This window comes from Mauremys reevesii, linkage group 9, assembly GCF_016161935.1.
Source record: "Mauremys reevesii isolate NIE-2019 linkage group 9, ASM1616193v1, whole genome shotgun sequence".
In the NCBI taxonomy this organism is placed as follows: domain Eukaryota; kingdom Metazoa; phylum Chordata; order Testudines; family Geoemydidae; genus Mauremys; species Mauremys reevesii.
In genome coordinates this window covers 61,818,126-61,835,092 of record NC_052631.1, presented here as the reverse complement: position 1 = coordinate 61,835,092, position 16,967 = coordinate 61,818,126, and the positions used below count along the sequence as shown (strand labels likewise).

Here is a 16,967-nt window from a genome sequence, read left to right as displayed (position 1 = left end):
GCTGATTTCCTTTGTTCTTCTTTCTCAGCTCTTTCCCCGGATGGGGGGTGAAAGGGCTTGAGGGTACCCCACAGGGAGGAATTCTCAAGTGCACCTTCCTGGGTAAAAAGGGATTTTTTGCATTTGGGTGCTGGCAGCATCTACCCATCCAAGGTCAGAGAAAAGCTGTAACCTTGGGAGTTTGATACCAGCCTGGAGTGGCCAGTATTAATTTTTAGAATCCTTGCAGGCCCCCACCTTCTGCACTCAAAGTGCCAGAGTGGGGAATCAGCCTTGACACAAGCAAAGCAGTCTGGTTAAATGAAGACATCAGTCTGAATACATTCTTTTGTCTATTTCTGACAAATAACTGGTACACCAACTTACTAGCAATTGGGGCCTGGGTCCCTAGAGATGTCAGGTGCTTGCTGCCAGAAGTAGAGGACAGAGCCAGTTGCATACCTGCAATCAAAGAGACACTTCTCTCTAGACTACAGAAGTAGTGATGTCGTGTTCAATGAAGCTTTGGTACAATACACAGGACTGACACACTAAAGTTGACCTGCAAAATTTAGAAATATTCATCAAACTGCTCCCATATTTTTTCAAGTCCTAAACTCTTCCCCCACCCCACTTTTTTTTTTTTTTTTTTTATAATTTGGCTGTTATGCCTCCTCGAAGTTTGCCTTTTGGACACACCCCACTAGCCTCAGCAACTTGTTGAACTTCCTTTTCTGTGAAACAGTGACAGTCTAAATCCTACAGACACATCAATCACTGACTAATCAGAGCTCCTTCTAGTCTCCAAGCTTTATCCCCTCCATGCTTTCTATATAGGGAGGTAGCAATATAACCTAAACAATGTAACAACTTTAAACAAAGGCTACAGCAATATATACGTAAAGAGTATGATGGAGAGGGGAATGCTGTTTGAAACAATTCTGCATGTCAGCAGAGGGCAGGTTTTAAATCCCTTTCATTTGTGTTTTTCAGTGAAGAGGGCGGTCAGAGACACTATTTTCAGTTTTAAAGGTCATGAAGACATGGGTTTTGACAGAATAAATAAAAAGCAGCAGTGGATCTTCATGAACCATAAGAAAAAGAAAGAATGAACTCAAAAAGGTTTTGCAGATCACTTCTGAGGCACAAAGTGCACTGAAGTCTCAACTACTGGTGTCACCAACACCCTAGCTCTCACTGACTTATTTTAAAAAGATGTCAAAGTGGAGCTCCAGGACCTCTCACCAAACCAACAAAGACTTCATATGAACTCCAGTTGATTCAAGGGCTGAAGTCTTCAGGAACTTCTCAGCTACCATCTCAGTGAATTTACAGGAAGCATGAGAGGAAGCCAGAAGAGCTTTCAGGCACCCCATCCAAGACTTAACTGCTTACATTGATATCTGAGAGGCAGACCAACAGCCAAGCCTATCACACTTCATTCCTAGGTACAGGATACAGCAGTCATGCCTGTCTTTGACGGACATGGTCCAACCACATTTAGAACACTTCTTAAAGCTTGTGGGCTTTGTCTTTTCCAGACCTGAAAGAGAAAACAGGAGTCATCCATGCAAGCTAAAGTACAGTCCTAATGAGTCAACCACCTCACACGGTGCCAAGGAACAAGAAAAGAGAACTGATGTGCTAACAGATATAGAAAGCTGCTCAAGGCACAAGTTTTCCAATGCCAGCAAAGAAGCAACACCACCAACTGCTAACATTGCTGATTATTTTCCTCTTTTAAATTAAACTAGGATTCAAAGTAGCAGACAATTAAAATAAAATCCTGTGGCAGAAGAAACTAATGAGGTGTTAAGAGACAGACAGCTATAGGGCCTGAATTAGCAGGAACACTAATGCTAGAGAGCTCCTTCACCTGCCAGTGAAAGAAAGAAACTGGCTGCTGAAGCAACAGGAGATGCTGGTGTTCCATAGCAAGAGTTGGCATAAGACAGCCCCTGCTGGAAACAACAACTTTAGAAAGCTGAACTGAAGCAACTCCAGCACTGGAGCACAGCCCCACGTGTGGGAATCTGTGATGACGGACCTCTTAGCAGAAATGCAATATCAAAAGCAACACAACTCTTGCTAAATGGTCTTGATAAATCTGTAGCTGGGTTTTTTTTTTGGGGGGGGGGAAGGGGGAGAGAGAGAGTTCTTGACTGGAAGTCAGTCTTGATATTCAGAAGTGCCAAACTGGTAAATTGGCAATAGGATCCAAGAATGTTTTCCCCAGCCCGATTTACATTTATTTGTTGAGGACATTATGACCTCTTCTTTTGAATGTGCGGTCGACATTCATCCATGCTCCCCCTCTTCCCCCCTCGGCGTGGGTTGCTGGGATGTGTTCTTAGAGCTACTGCTGAAGACCATTTGGAAACTTCAGCTGGTGCACACTATGGCTGTCCACTCACTTGGGGTGTTTCCCATGGACAGCACAACACTTGGGTTGTGCTTCAAGACCATGCCAGCTTGCAATACATGGCTGAGGGAAATTCAAGATGTTGGCTTTGATTTTTAAGCCACACATAGTTTGTGTCCTAGCTACCTTAGGGCCTGATCCTGTTCCAATGAGCTACATGAGAGTTTTATCACTGAGCAGACTCTCAGAGGCCACCTCTCTCCTCCTATCCCAAAGTTGGTATCACCTGGAATGCTCAGGTTGCTCAGCCTTTTGATCTATACATCTAGGGCAGTGGTTCCCAAACTGGAGTTCGTGAACCCCTGGGGGTTTGCAAAATATTACAGGGGGTTCTCAGGAAAAAAATCCCTAATGGCAGACAGAGCTGTTCCTAGGGACCCCGGGCAGCACGGGGCAAGCAGCCCAGAGCTCCTGGACTTCCAAGAGCTACGCAGATCAAAGCAAGCAAATCTATCACACTTCAAGACTCCTTATAAGAAAGGGAGGTGAATATTTTTGGCTGTTTTTTAAATTAAATAGGCAGCTAGTCTTGTTTTTAAAATTATTATGAAGAACAAGTTTAAGCTTTGTTGTAATGTGCGTTGTTTGCCTGGACTGCTCAAGACCTGAATGCTTTGAGTTGGCTTCTTAAATACCTTCATGCTCTTTCAGATCTGATACTCCTTGATGAAACATAGGAGTCTTGTCTTATAACAGGCTTATTCAAAGTGATACAAGCTACGAAAGTGAGATCTTGGAAGAGTGTTGCCATTTTCATAATGTAATAAAAATACTGTAATGATAAATAATAAATAGTGTGTAATAAGCAAGTCATAAAAACAAATTTTATATTTCCAAGATCACTGCTTTTATAATTTATACTCAGGTAAAGGAGAAAATCCCTAGAAAGATTCATTTTTAGGAGGGGGTTTGCGACACTTGACATTTTGGTGAAAGGGGTTCACTGGTTGTTAAAGTCTGGGAACCACTGATCTAGGGGATGGGGGCAGAGTATATAAAATTAAAGAGTCCTCAACTACAGAACTAATTTCCCTGCCCCACAAGCTGGTCCAATAACACACCCAGAGTTTGTTAGGCCTTGTAGAAAGGTTACCTATATATACACAGGCTTTTGTCTTATTTGGAGAAGCTGATGTTCTGCTGGGGCCTAAAAGGATTTGACTCCTTCACAGTAAGCCAGGTTGTTAAGTGATAAGTTTCTTAAGTGTATTTTAAGCTTTGCATATGTAAAATGGGTTGATAATTTAATAAAAATGCACTTGTATGCCTTCTCTCACTCCAACAGAAGTCAGAAAATTTCACCCAAAAATTGAGTTCAGGAGGGAAAAGATTACATGACCTAGACTCTAGTAGCATGTATGAAAATCATTAATTTTGAGCAACAGTAAAAACACTCTTGGCCTGAGACCCCAGGTATCATTTTAAACAAAAATTGAACAGCCAGGCATTAAATGACTTTTTCTCTTAATATCCCTTGGAAGGTTGCAACACTGAACACTTACAGAATCTCTACCATACACACTGGAAATGTGTTTTTTGCTGATAGGTCTCCTTATCCAGAAGCATACCTTTATCATCTGCATCATTAACATCCATGACTGAAGGGGAAGTAAATGCCTCTCCTGAGAATAATTTTTTTGGGGGAGAACTAGGAATTCAATCAAGGTCCTCCCTATTTATTGGAGGACTGAACTCTAGAGTCAGTATTACTTACAAGAAAATTACAAATTAAAGGTATCTTGTTCAGGTCAACCATATTAAAGAAATCTTCACTTCAATACATACTGAAGTTACTTCAGAAGAGTTACAAAGGCACAATAACGGCAGACTGCATATTCTGCTGCATTCTAAATGGCCCAATATGGGACTCACCTGCTTTGAACAGATGCACTTCGTGGAGGAAATCCTATATGTCACAGTTATTTGATCACAGTGATGACAATTCTCTACATATAAATGACCACATGCAAGCTAGCTCCACTCAGTGTATTTTGTAAACAGAATTAGGGATTAAATTCCACAGAGGCTTTTCTAGGACAAATATCTTGCATAGGCATCTACCCTACATATTTTGATAAAGTTTGTAAGGGCACAATATAACTGTTAGAGACTTTTCCTGCACATACTTACAGTGCACCCTTTTAAACACACAAGATATGGTACAATTTTTAAAATAACTATACAAGTGAGGCAAGCAAGGGTTCTCTTCTATGCACAAATATTCTCATACACTGAGGGCTGCTCTACACTACCGCAGTAAATCGATCTAACTTACACAACTTAGTTACGTGAATATATTACGTGAGTATGTTATTTAGATTTCTATATTTTATTTACAAATTATGTACTTTATTTACAAATTCTACTGCATGTAACTACTGTCTTTAGACAAAAGCAATGTAGGACAGTCTACTTGAAATTTTTTTTGCTGACTAACTTTTAAAATTCAGTTTCTGATAAAGTTTATTTAAACAACAGGTTTCAGAGTGGTAGTCGTGGTAGTCTGTATCAGCAAAAACAACAAGGAGTCCTTGTGGCACCTTAGAGACTAACACATTTATTAGGGCATAAGCTTTTGTGGGCTAGAACCCACTTCATCAGTTGCATGGAGTGGAAAATACAGTAGCAGGTACACAGCACATGAAAAGATGGGACCTCCTGGATCACTGAGTCCAGCCCCTGCTATGACTGGTAACCCTGCCATATAATTCTGTTCAGAAGTTTATCAAGCTTAATTAGAGGATATGTGGTTTCCCCACCACCACTCCTATTGGGAGGCTCACTCATTCCAGATAAACGGACACAAATCAGACATTAGGAATGGCAATATACAAAAACCTGTAGGAGAACACTTCAACCTCCCTGGCCACACAATAGCAGATTTTAAGGTGGCCATCCTACAGCAAAAAAACTTTAGGACCAGACTTCAAAGAGAAACTGCTGAGCTCCAGTTCATCTGTAAATTTAACACCATCAGCTCAGGACTAAACAAAGACTGTGAATGGCTTGCCAATTACAGAACCAGTTTCTCCTCCCTTGGTTTTCACACCTCAGCTGCTGGAACAGGACCTCATCCTCCCTGATTGATCTAACCTCGTTATCTCTAGCTTGCTTCTTGCTTGCATATATATACACCTGCCCCTGGAAATTTCCACTGCTTGCATCCGAAGAAGTGGGTATTCACCCACGAAAGCTCATGCTGCAAAACGTCTGTTAGTCTATAAGGTGCCACAGGATTCTTTGCTGCTTCTACAGAACCAGACTAACACGGCTACCCCTCTGATACTTGACACCATGCAAGGCACTGCATTTAGCCGTGTGGAGTGGAAATCCATCAACCTCATGAAGAAACTTGCACAAATACAGACGGATATCATCTTCCTTTCCAAATGTAAACGGATGGACATCATACCTAATGGACTAAAGGTAAAAAATCCACTGCTATCTACATACTACACAGACCACAGTGAGAGATTATGCCGTACTCTATCTAAGAAACTGAGGAACCACCTGATCAGCATCCTATACAGCAAACAGGAAAACATCAAAAAAGAGCTCTCCAACCTAGAGACTCTCATCAATAACCCAACTTCCATACAAACGGACTTCACTAAAATAAGACAGGAGATCTACATTACTCACTTCACCTCTCTAAAAAGGAAAAAGGACTGTAAGCTGTCTAAACTCCTACCTGCCACATGGGGCCACAACCGTGATACCCCTAACCCACCCAGCAATATCGTCAATCTATCCAGCCACACACTCAGCCCAGAAGAACAGTCTGTCCTATCTCGGGGACTCTCTTTCTGCCCTGCCACCCCCACCAACATGATACAGTTCTGCGGCGATCTGGAAGCCTACTTTCGCCGTCTCCGACTCAAAGAATACTTCCAGGACAACACTGAACAGCGCACTGATACACAGTTACCCTCCCACCAACAGCACAAGAAGAAGAACTCCATATGGACTCCTCCTGGGGGTCGAAATGACAGTCTGGACCTATACATTGAATGCTTCCGCCGACGTGCACAGGCAGAAATTGTGGAAAAACAACATCGCTTGCCTCACAACCTAAGTCGTGCAGAACGCAATGCCATCCACAGCCTCAGAAACCATCCTGACATTATAATCAAAGAGGCTGATAAAGGAGGTGCTGTTGTCATCATGAACAGGTCTGACTACCAAAAGGAGGCCGCCAGACAACTCTCCAATACCAAATTTTACAGGCTACTTCCCTCAGATCCCACTGAGGAATACACTAAGAAACTGCACCATCTACTCAGGACACTCCCTACACTAACACCGGAACAAATCAACATACCCTTAGAACCCCGACCAGGGTTATTCTATCTACTACCCAAGATCCACAAACCCGGAAATCCTGGATGCCCCATCATCTCTGGCATTGGAACTCTCACTGAAGGACTGTCTGGATATGTGGACACTCTACTCAGACCCTATGTTACCAGCACTCCCAGCTATCTCCGTGACACCACTGATTTCCTGAGGAAACTACAATGCATTGGTGACCTTCCAGAAAACACCATCCTAGCCACCATGGATGTAGAGGCTCTCTACACAAACATCCCACACACTGATGGAATACAAGCTGTCAGGAACAGTATCCCTGATGATGCCACAGCACAACTGGTTGCTGAGCTCTGTGCCTTTATCCTCACACACAACTATTTCAAATTTAATGACAATATATATCTCCAGATCAGTGGCACCGCTATGGGCACCCGCATGGCCCCACAATATGCCAATATTTTTATGGCCGACCTGGAACAACGCTTCCTCAGCTCCCGTCCACTCACGCCTTCTCTACCTACGCTACAGGGATGACATCTTCATCATCTGGACCCATGGGAAGGAGACTCTGGAAAAATTCCACCATGATTTCAACAGCTTCCACCCCTCCATCAACCTCAGCCTGGACCTATCTACACGAGAGGTCCACTTCCTAGACACCACGGTGCAAATAAGTGACGGTCACATTAACACCACCCTATACCAAAAACCTACCAACCGCTATGCCTACCTTCATGCCTCCAGCTTCCATCCCGGGCACACCACAAGATCCATTGTCTACAGCCAAGCACTGAGGTACAACCGTATCTGCTCTAACCCCGCAGACAGAGACCAACACCTAGAAAATCTCCACCAAGCATTCTCAAGACTACAGTACCCACACGAGGAAATAAGGAAACAGATCAACAGAGCCAGATGTGTACCCAGAAGCCTCCTACTGCAAGACAAACCCAAGAAAGAAACCAACAGGACTCCACTGGCCATCACATACAGTCCCCAGCTCAAACCCCTCCAACGCATCATCAGGGATCTACAACCCATCCTGGACAATGATCCCACACTTTCACAGGCCTTGGGTGGCAGGCCAGTCCTCGCCCACAGACAACCTGCCAACCTGAAGCATATTCTCACCAGCAACTGCACACCGCACCATAGTAACTCTAGCTCAGGAACCAACCCATGCAACAAACCTCGAGGCCAACTCTGCCCACATATCTACACCAGCAACACCATCACAGGACCTAACCAGATCAGCCACACCATCACCGGTTCATTCACCTGCACGTCCACTAATGTAATATATCCCATCATATGCCAGCAATGCCCCTCTGCTATGTACATCGGCCAAACTGGACAGTCTCTAAGGAAAAGGATAAATGGACACAAATCAGACATTAGGAATGGCAATATACAAAAACCTGTAGGAGAACACTTCAACCTCCCTGGCCACACAATAGCAGATTTTAAGGTGGCCATCCTACAGCAAAAAAACTTTAGGACCAGACTTCAAAGAGAAACTGCTGAGCTCCAGTTCATCTGTAAATTTAACACCATCAGCTCAGGACTAAACAAAGACTGTGAATGGCTTGCCAATTACAGAACCAGTTTCTCCTCCCTTGGTTTTCACACCTCAGCTGCTGGAACAGGACCTCATCCTCCCTGATTGATCTAACCTCGTTATCTCTAGCTTGCTTCTTGCTTGCATATATATACACCTGCCCCTGGAAATTTCCACTGCTTGCATCCGAAGAAGTGGGTATTCACCCACGAAAGCTCATGCTGCAAAACGTCTGTTAGTCTATAAGGTGCCACAGGATTCTTTGCTGCTTCTACAGAACCAGACTAACACGGCTACCCCTCTGATACTTCATTCCAGAACCTTACTCCTCTGATAGTTAGAAACCTTCTAATTTCCAGACTAAACTTATTCACAGCCAGTTTATACCCATTTGTTCTTGGGCCAACATTGTCCTTTGGCTTAAATAATTCTTCTCCCTCTCTGGCATTTACACGATGATGTATTCATAGAAAGCAATCATATCCCCTCTCAGCCTCCATTTTGTTAGGCTTCACACATCAAGCTACTATAGTCTCCTCTTATAAGATAGACCCTCCATTCCACTGATCATCTCAGAAGCCCTTTCCTGCACTTGTTCCAGCTGGAATTCATCTTTCTTGAAAAATGGGTGACCAGATGAGATCTTACCAGAGGAAAATGGCATTAATACTTCCCTATCTCCAGAGGCAACATGTAACTGTTGACAAGGGGGGGGGGGGGGAGGGAGGGAGAGGGGCACAATTTAAAAGTTCGGGGGAAGGTGGAGGCACGTGACCAGCCCATGCGTTGCCTCTGGGTGCAGGAACCTTCCAGCCCCACCTCCACCTCCCTGGTCCAGGGCCAATCCCACCAGCTCCCACGGAGCTGGGGCTGCAGGAGCAGGGAACACATACTGCCAGGCCAGCCTGGGCCCCTGGCAGGGAACTCACAGCAACAAAGTTTCTCCCCAGAGCTCCGGAGCCCTAGTGGACCCCTCAGCAGGGGGAGGGGCAGAAGCAATGTCCCTAACTCAGGCTGAGCACAGGGAACCTACTCCCTGAGCCTTCCTAAGTGATTTGTGCCCAGCTCGGGGCCACCCTGCTCCACTAATTAGGCATGGCTCCACTAATTAGGTGCCTGGACCCTGGAGAAGACACACATGTAAGGTGAGGTGGTGGCCTTGGGGGGAATAGGAGGTAAGTGGGAGGGGGCAGTGGGGTGAGGGGGGGGGGATTTGGGACATGAAGGGCTGCGGCAGCCAGAGAAAGAGGCGACTTTCCCCAGCTCCAGGGCTGTGGCTGCTGGGGAGAGACAGCCTTCCTTCCCAGCCTCAGCTCTGTGGCTGCTGTGGCAGGGGAGAGACCCTTCCCTGCCCCAGCTTGGGGGCTGCCGCAGCAGGGGAGAGAGAGGACACGTCCGTTATATTAGATAGGTAAGAACACTGATATTAAAATATGAGTTATGTGCTTTTATTTGTAGAACAAAAAAATTATTATTATTAAGGTTTTTTTTTTACTATAGCACTTTTATCCAAAGCCCTTTACAATAGTTAACTAACGGTACAAACAACATTTGGAAAGATCATTAAGTGGTCCACCGAGACCTTCAACAATTTTCAAGTGGTCCGCCGACAAAAAAAGAGAACCACTGTTCTCGAATAACAGAAACTCAGTAGAGAAGTGACCTGGTCACATCTCATCCTGTTCAATCAAAATTGTGAGTTTCCATCTCCTTTACTGTACTTTATACATACACGAATTCCAACACCATAAAGGACTGTTGTGATCATCGAGACTGCCCTCCTGTACAGCACAGACCATAGACACCTCCCAAAATAACCTCCACAGCAGATCTTTTAGAAAAACATCCAATCTGTAGTTAAAAATTGTCAGTGATGGAGAATCCACCACGACCCTTGGTCAGCTATTCCAATGGTTAATTATGTTCACTTAAAAATTTACACCTTATTTCCAGTCTGAATTTGTCTAGCTTCAACTTCCAGCCATTGAAGTGTGTTATACCTTTCTCTACTAGATTGAAGAGTCTATTAAATATTTGTTCCCCATGTACATATTTATAGACTGTAATCAAGTCACTCCTTCCCTTCTCTTTATTAAGCTAAGTGGATTGAGCTCTCTGAGTTTATCACTATAAGGTATGTTTTCCAATCCATTTTAATTCTCGTGGCTATTCTCTGATTGGTCAATATCCTTCTTGAATTGCAGGTACCAAAACTGGACATGGGATTCCAGCAGTGGTCACACCATTGCCAAATACAGAGGTAAAATAACCCCTCTACTCCTACTCAGGATCCCCATTTAAGCATCAAAGGAGTACATTAGCACTTTCAGACAGTGTAACATTGGGAGCTCATGTTCAACTGATTATCCACCATGATGCTCAGATCTTTTTCGTAGTCACTGCTTCCCAGGATAGAGTCCCCCATTCCGTAAATACAGCCTATATTATTTGTTCGGAGTTGTGCATTTAGCCGTTTTAAAATGCACACTGCTTGCTTGCGCCCACTTTACCAGGCAATCCAGATTGTTCTGTATCAGTGGGGGGAGGGATAGCTCAGTGGTTTGAGCATTGGCCTGCTAAACCCAGGGTTGTGAGTTCAATCCTTGAGGGGGCCACTTAGGAATCTGAGGTAAAAATCATTACTTGGTCCTGCTAATGAAGGCAGGGGGCTGGATTTCAATGACCTTTCAAAGTCCCTTCTAGTTCTAGTAGATAGGATATCTCCATTAATTTATTTATTACCTATTCTCTTCATTATTTACTACTCCCTAAATTTTTGGATCACCTGCAAACTTTATCAGTGATGATTTCACATTTTCTTCCAGGTAAAAGGTTAAAAATGTTAAATAGCATAAGGCCAAGAACCAATCCCTGTGGGGGCCCAACTGGAAACACACCCTAATATATATATATAACTGGTCTGGACTTGATCACATTTATAATGTGCAAGCAGAATAAAGTCATGATCACTTGTATCTAAGATACTGTTAATTTTTAATTCTGTGATCAGTTCTTCTTTATTGATAATTGCCCTGTTCATTCCTTCTGAAGCACCTGGCACTAGCCACCATCAGAAGACAGGACCTTGGGCTAGACAGAGCATTGGTCTGACCCTGGATGGCCATTCTTATCTGTTAAGACAAGGTCTAAAAGAATTCCCCACTGTGGCCTGCAACACTTTTTGAATTGGGAAATTTTCATCTATAACATTGACAAATTCCAAGGATGTTTTAGTATTGGCAGCATGAGACCTCCAGCACATCACTCAAACTGAAGTCTCCCATCATTACAGCTTTCTTCGCCCACTCAAGCACATTGTAGATGGGTGTGTAAGGAAGTGGTCATTCTGCTCCCTAGAGTGATTTCATGGTCTATAGTTGACACCAACTAATACCCCATAACTTAATATTATCTATTATTATAGAAATACCAAAGAAAGTCTGATAACAATTCTCAACTGTCCTGGAATTTTAATTTCTGGTCTAAAATATCTAAACTTTTGCCAAACAAAGTGACCCACATACACCATTCAATTATGTTAAAGACACAAAATAGCTAGCTAGTGAACGTGCACACTACTTTCAGTGTCTTATCAGAAGCTCTCTTGCTGGAAACAAATTCACACTGAACTCTGAAAAAATGGATCTTTATTACAAGAAGGGGATTTTGAGAGAGTTGAGAGCTCTGGGACAAGCTGCCAAATCTGTAAAGTTTATTTGGTCATGGCAAGAAGAGTTACATAGCTAGGTAGGCCTGAGGGGCACGCAGGCCTGCAAAACACAAGGAACAATACACACACACACACACACACACACACACACACACGCCTTTCAGACGCAAGCCCCCACAGAAGCAGCCAAGGCTGAGAACATAGAGGAAAAAAAGCCTGAATGAATACCCATTTGGGTGGTGCACATAGGATATGCTTGCTGGGCATTTTGGGTACAGGTGTAAAGGAAAAGCAGGTATATAGGGCTGAACTGAGAGAGTCTTGAATCCCAAGCACACACCACAACTTAGGTTCCCCTGCAGCCCTGTGTTGTGGCATTGCCCCCCTCTGCACCTGGAGTTAGGAAGGAGGGGGGCCTCTCCCATACAAGCAGCAGCATGATGAGAGAGAGGCCCCTTTCCATCGGCAAGCAGCAGGAGTGCACCCCCAGGACTGACCCCAGCTGCCAGCAATGGACTGTGCAATGAACACACGGCTCACAGCCGGGGGTATCTCACCCTGCTCGGAGCTATCCAGACTCAGGGACACGCCTCCGCCTCAGCGGTGCTCAAGGCCTCTGTCCGAGCAGTGACTCCAGCCCATCGCTTCGGGCACGAGGTCCCAGGCAAGGCCTCTCTTCCCGGCTCTCACCCAGCCTGAGTGGGCCGAGCGTGCGCGCCCACCCAGCACGGGCAGCGGGGCGATGCTCCGGCCAAGCACCCTCCCCTGGGCCTCACTCACCCCCACCCCGCAGAGCCCGGGGAACCCGGTCCGGAGCCTCGCGCCCCCGGGACACATACACCCCGCTGATACCCGGGACGGGGCAGCTCCCTCCAGGCCCCTCCGCTCCAGCTGGTCCCTCACCTGCTGCCCGCCAGACCGCGCCACCCCGATACTCCTTATACATCCGCAACACGCCCGGCAGCTCCTCGGCCTGCGCCCCGCACAGGCCGCAGAGACAGTCCCGCCCCAAAGCGGCCTGCGCCGCCTCCCATTGGCCACCGCTCACCGGGGGCGCGCTGTGAGCCCTGAGGCATGTTGGGCATGGTAGTTTCTTGAGGCGGCACTCGTTCTCTGATTGGCCGTCAGGACTCCGGACGCGAGGCCTTCTGGGTAACGTAGGCTGTAGTGGCTGTACCCCGGAGCGGACTGTGTAGAGAGCGGCACTAGGCTTGGCCCCGCTCGCCGCTAGGCCTCAGCAGACCAGCCCGCCCTGCAAGTCCCAACGGGCCCGTGCATCTCCCGCAGCACACAAGGCACCGCCCGGCCTGAGCCGGGGTGTCTGAGCGGAGAGCGCCCGTCGGGGGCGCCGCGGGCCCGTTACAGAGGGACGTACAAAGCCTCTGACAGAACCATCGTAGCTCCGCGTGACCAGGGCGTGCCTGGAAACCATGGCGACGGCCGCTGATCCAGCCTCAGTGAAGGTTGCCATAGCAGCCAGAGTATCCGAAGAACAGTCGGGGCATAGGGGCTGGAGCTAGGGGTGCTCCAGTGTTTCCATCTGTGTAGGGTTTACAGTTTGGGTCAATGGCTCTCAGCACCTTACTGTACAGATTGTTCTAGCACCCCTTTGTCAGGGGCCTCCTAAGCACCCAACATCAGGGCATACCAAATAGGGCTGAACTCCCATTGCTTCTGCCACCCGGCATGGCATTAGAGCACCGTCTCGACCTGGAGGCGTGCTTTTGTGCCAGTAATACTTTATAACAGCCTACCAGTTTTACTCACCCTTCAAGTCAGGTGCATGGCATCTTACAGTTCTTCATTACATTCTTTATGTTAATTTGATTATCATCATAGTCTAATGCTAATAATAATAAATTATGAGGCAGCAGAAGGCAGTCTGTCCCTGGTTACAGTTCCAATGAGCTGCACTTATAATGCCCTACTTTAGGGCTATATCCTTGGCTTGCAAAATTGGTTTCACCTTAAAGTTACTGGGTTTACTCTGCATGTCAAAGTAGAATGTTTCTACAAAATTTGAAAAATATTAAACTGGTTTTGAGTTCAAAAGTGCTGAGCATTCAGCAGTCCTGCTGAAGCACCCTCGTTCTATGCACCAATATGACTGGAGATAAAGAAAAAGAATCCCAACACCCACACTGCTTTGGCAAGTTGACTATCGAGTTGCCCGTGGAATATGAATTCAACAAGAAAGCATGGATGAACTCTGCGCTTTTTGAAAAACAGTTGCAAAGATTTGATTGCAGATTGCTACTAGAGGGATGTAAAATTCTGTTGTTTGTGGATAATGCCCCATGCCCCCCTCAAATTCATGAACATCAAACTCTGCTTTGCAGCTAGGGTTGCCTACCTTCTGAAAACCAGACCCTCCCTTCCCCATCTCTTCCCCCCAAGGCCCCGCCCCATGCTCACTCCTCTCCCCACTCCTTCTCACTCAATCCTCTTCACTTCCCTCCCACTCCCAGCTGGGTTCCCTGTGCTCCAGGGCTGGTATGGGAGCTGCAGCCTGACACTGAGCCTGCTGCGTGACTGCCCACAAGATGCAGATAGGATAGCCCTGCCTCAGCAGGGGCTGCCGTGGGTTGATGACCCAGGACCTCCCTCCCCCCACCCATGGTAATCAGACTTTTGGTGTCCAGTCAGTACATCAACTGGACTTTTAGTCAAAAACTAGACACCTGGCAACCTTAGTTAGACCCTATGGATGCTGGGGTAATTCAAGCCCTAAAACTGAAATTTCAGAAAAGGCCAATTCAATTTATTCTTCATCAAATGGATCTGATGTAACTTCGAGTCCAATGCTTTTGAAAATGGTTTCACTCTTGGGTACAATATATTGGGTTCATCAAGCCTGGAGTGAAACAGCCACACACCATCAAAAAATGCTTTGCTAAATGCGAATTCACCCTTGCCAAGTCAACTGCAGATTCACCAAATGAAGACAGTGGTCCAGAAGATGAACATGAGCCCCCTCTTGTGGTATTTAACATGCCACAAAATCTTTTTGGTGTGCAGATTGAGAAGACCAACCAGATTGATGAGAACCTTGCAACAGGTGAAGAGGTCAGATTGGTCACAGCCTGCAAAACTTCTAAAAAGTTTCAGGCCATGTGACGACACTCACAGTGACACAAGGACAGATGATGATTATGATGATGAAGAAGAAGAGGATAGCAATGGTGCTTCTGAACTCCCGGGAAGAATATTTCTGTGCCTGAAGCCAAGCAAGGGACTAAGTAATTAAGGTGCAACTCTCATTGAAAGACTTGTGCTCCTAAATCACATAGGCTCCTGTAAAAATCCCTCCCTGGGAGGCTTTCTGAAAGATACGCTCTAGTCTGGGGGAGTCTGACCTTTTCAGCCTGCAGACCAAACCTATACTTTCAAAACGTCAAGGGACCTCACTCAGGAGGGAGGCACAGGCCAGGGTGCCATTTCTCTGTGCAGCTCCGACCTCTCCAAAGTTCATGACCTGAGGCAGCTCCCAACCCAGGTTCCTGATACCAGAGACTCAGCTGAACACTGCTCAGCACCACTCAGAGCTTGCTGCGATGGGACAGGGAAGTGGGAGGGGGATGCCTTGTTAGAGTATCCCCCAGTACACCAAGCTCTGCCTTCTTCCCCACACCAGTGAGACCTCCCCCACCTCCCGGGCTCCAATCCCTGAGGGAAACTTGTGTTTTCTTTCTTAGGAAACTGCAGCCTTGATCCCTCAAACCAGTTTAGACCATCTCCCCTTCACACATACACCCTCTCTCCCAAATGCTCACCCTCTCCTACCCCAGATCTCTTCCTCCTCCTCCCCCCACAGTCCTCAGGAATAAACCCCACCCCTGAGCCCTCTCCTTTCTGTCCTTATTCCCCCTGATGTGTCCCCTCCCCCAAAATTAATTAATGACTGAGACCCCACAATTCCCCTAAAACCAAGTGTAGTGGGGGCACCCCTACTCCTACACTGAGCCCAGTAACTTGTGTTTCTCTAAAGGATAGCTTCCAGGAAAGCATCCAGTCTTGATTTTAAGACACCAAGAGATGCAGAATCCATCACTTCCCTTGGTAGTTAGTTTCAATGGTTGATTACCTTCTCTATTAAAAATATGTCTTATTTCTAATTTGAATTTGTCTGGCTTTAACTTCCAGCTATTGATTCTTGTTATATTTCTCTCTACTAGACAGGGCCAGCTATAGGCACTAGCCCTCCAAGCATGTGCTTGGGGCGGCACTTTCTAAGGGACGGCACTCCGCCCCCTCCTTTTTTTTTTTTTTTTTTGCTTGGGGGCGGCATTGCCGGGAGCCAGCCCTGGCGCAGCCACTCGCCCTGTCAGTGTGCGAGCCAGGATCCACCCCCCCTGCCCAGCCTGGCAGTGCCCTGCCCAGCCCACTCGAGGAAACGCTGCGCCACCCTGGGGAGACTCAGAGAGGCAGCGGCAGCAGGACCCCTCCTCCCTCCCTGCATCCCGGGTGCCGCCTCCCTCCCTGCGGCAGCGGCGAGAGGGGCTCCCAGAGTGTGTGAGGAGCTGGGGAGGGAGGAAGGGAGGTGGGGTCCCCTGGACCCAAGCCTGGGCTGCAGCGGCGGCGAGAAGGGCTCCCAGAGTCAGGGCCGCCTGGGGGTGGGCAAGTGGGCCAATTTTCCCCAGGCCCCAAGCCCCACAGGGGCCCCCACGAGTATGTCGGAGGCTCCCATTGCCTCCATCTTCCCTCATCCCCCGCTGTCTCAGCTGGTAAGGGGGCGGGGCTGCGAGCTGCAGCTGAGCGGCGGGAACTCAGGCCCTGCTGGAGACACCACGTTGCTGCAGCGCTGTCCGGGAGAGGGGGTAAGCGGCATGGTAAGGGGCTGGGGCCGGAGCTGGGCACCCCCCCCAACCCCATCCCCCCCCCAGCCCTGACCCCCAGCTCCTGTGAGCCGGGCACCCCCCGACCCCATCCCCCCCAGCCCTGACCCCCAGCTCCTAGCCCAGCCCCTCTGAGCTGGGTACCCCCCTGACCCCATCCCCCACAGCCCCAACCCCCAGCTCCAAGCCCAG

The 16,967-nt window shown here is 47.1% G+C and overlaps 1 protein-coding gene across 8 annotated transcripts in view; it reads right to left on the bottom strand.

Annotated features, from left to right (window-relative positions):
• ENOX2 (ecto-NOX disulfide-thiol exchanger 2) overlaps nucleotides 1-13,335 on the bottom strand; it is a 168,081-nt gene extending 154,746 nt beyond the window's left edge. For 6 of the 8 annotated variants that reach the window (XR_005584688.1, XR_005584689.1, XM_039488634.1 and 3 more), the window contains exon 1: nucleotides 12,989-13,335. Coding sequence is in view for 5 of the 8 variants with exons in the window: in XM_039488634.1 (XP_039344568.1) it covers nucleotides 12,989-13,025 (37 nt within the window). In the remaining 3 variants the exon portion in view is untranslated. The other 2 variants (XM_039488636.1, XM_039488638.1) reach the window with 2 other exon arrangements.
• Between the last annotated feature and the right edge of the window lie 3,632 nt (nucleotides 13,336-16,967).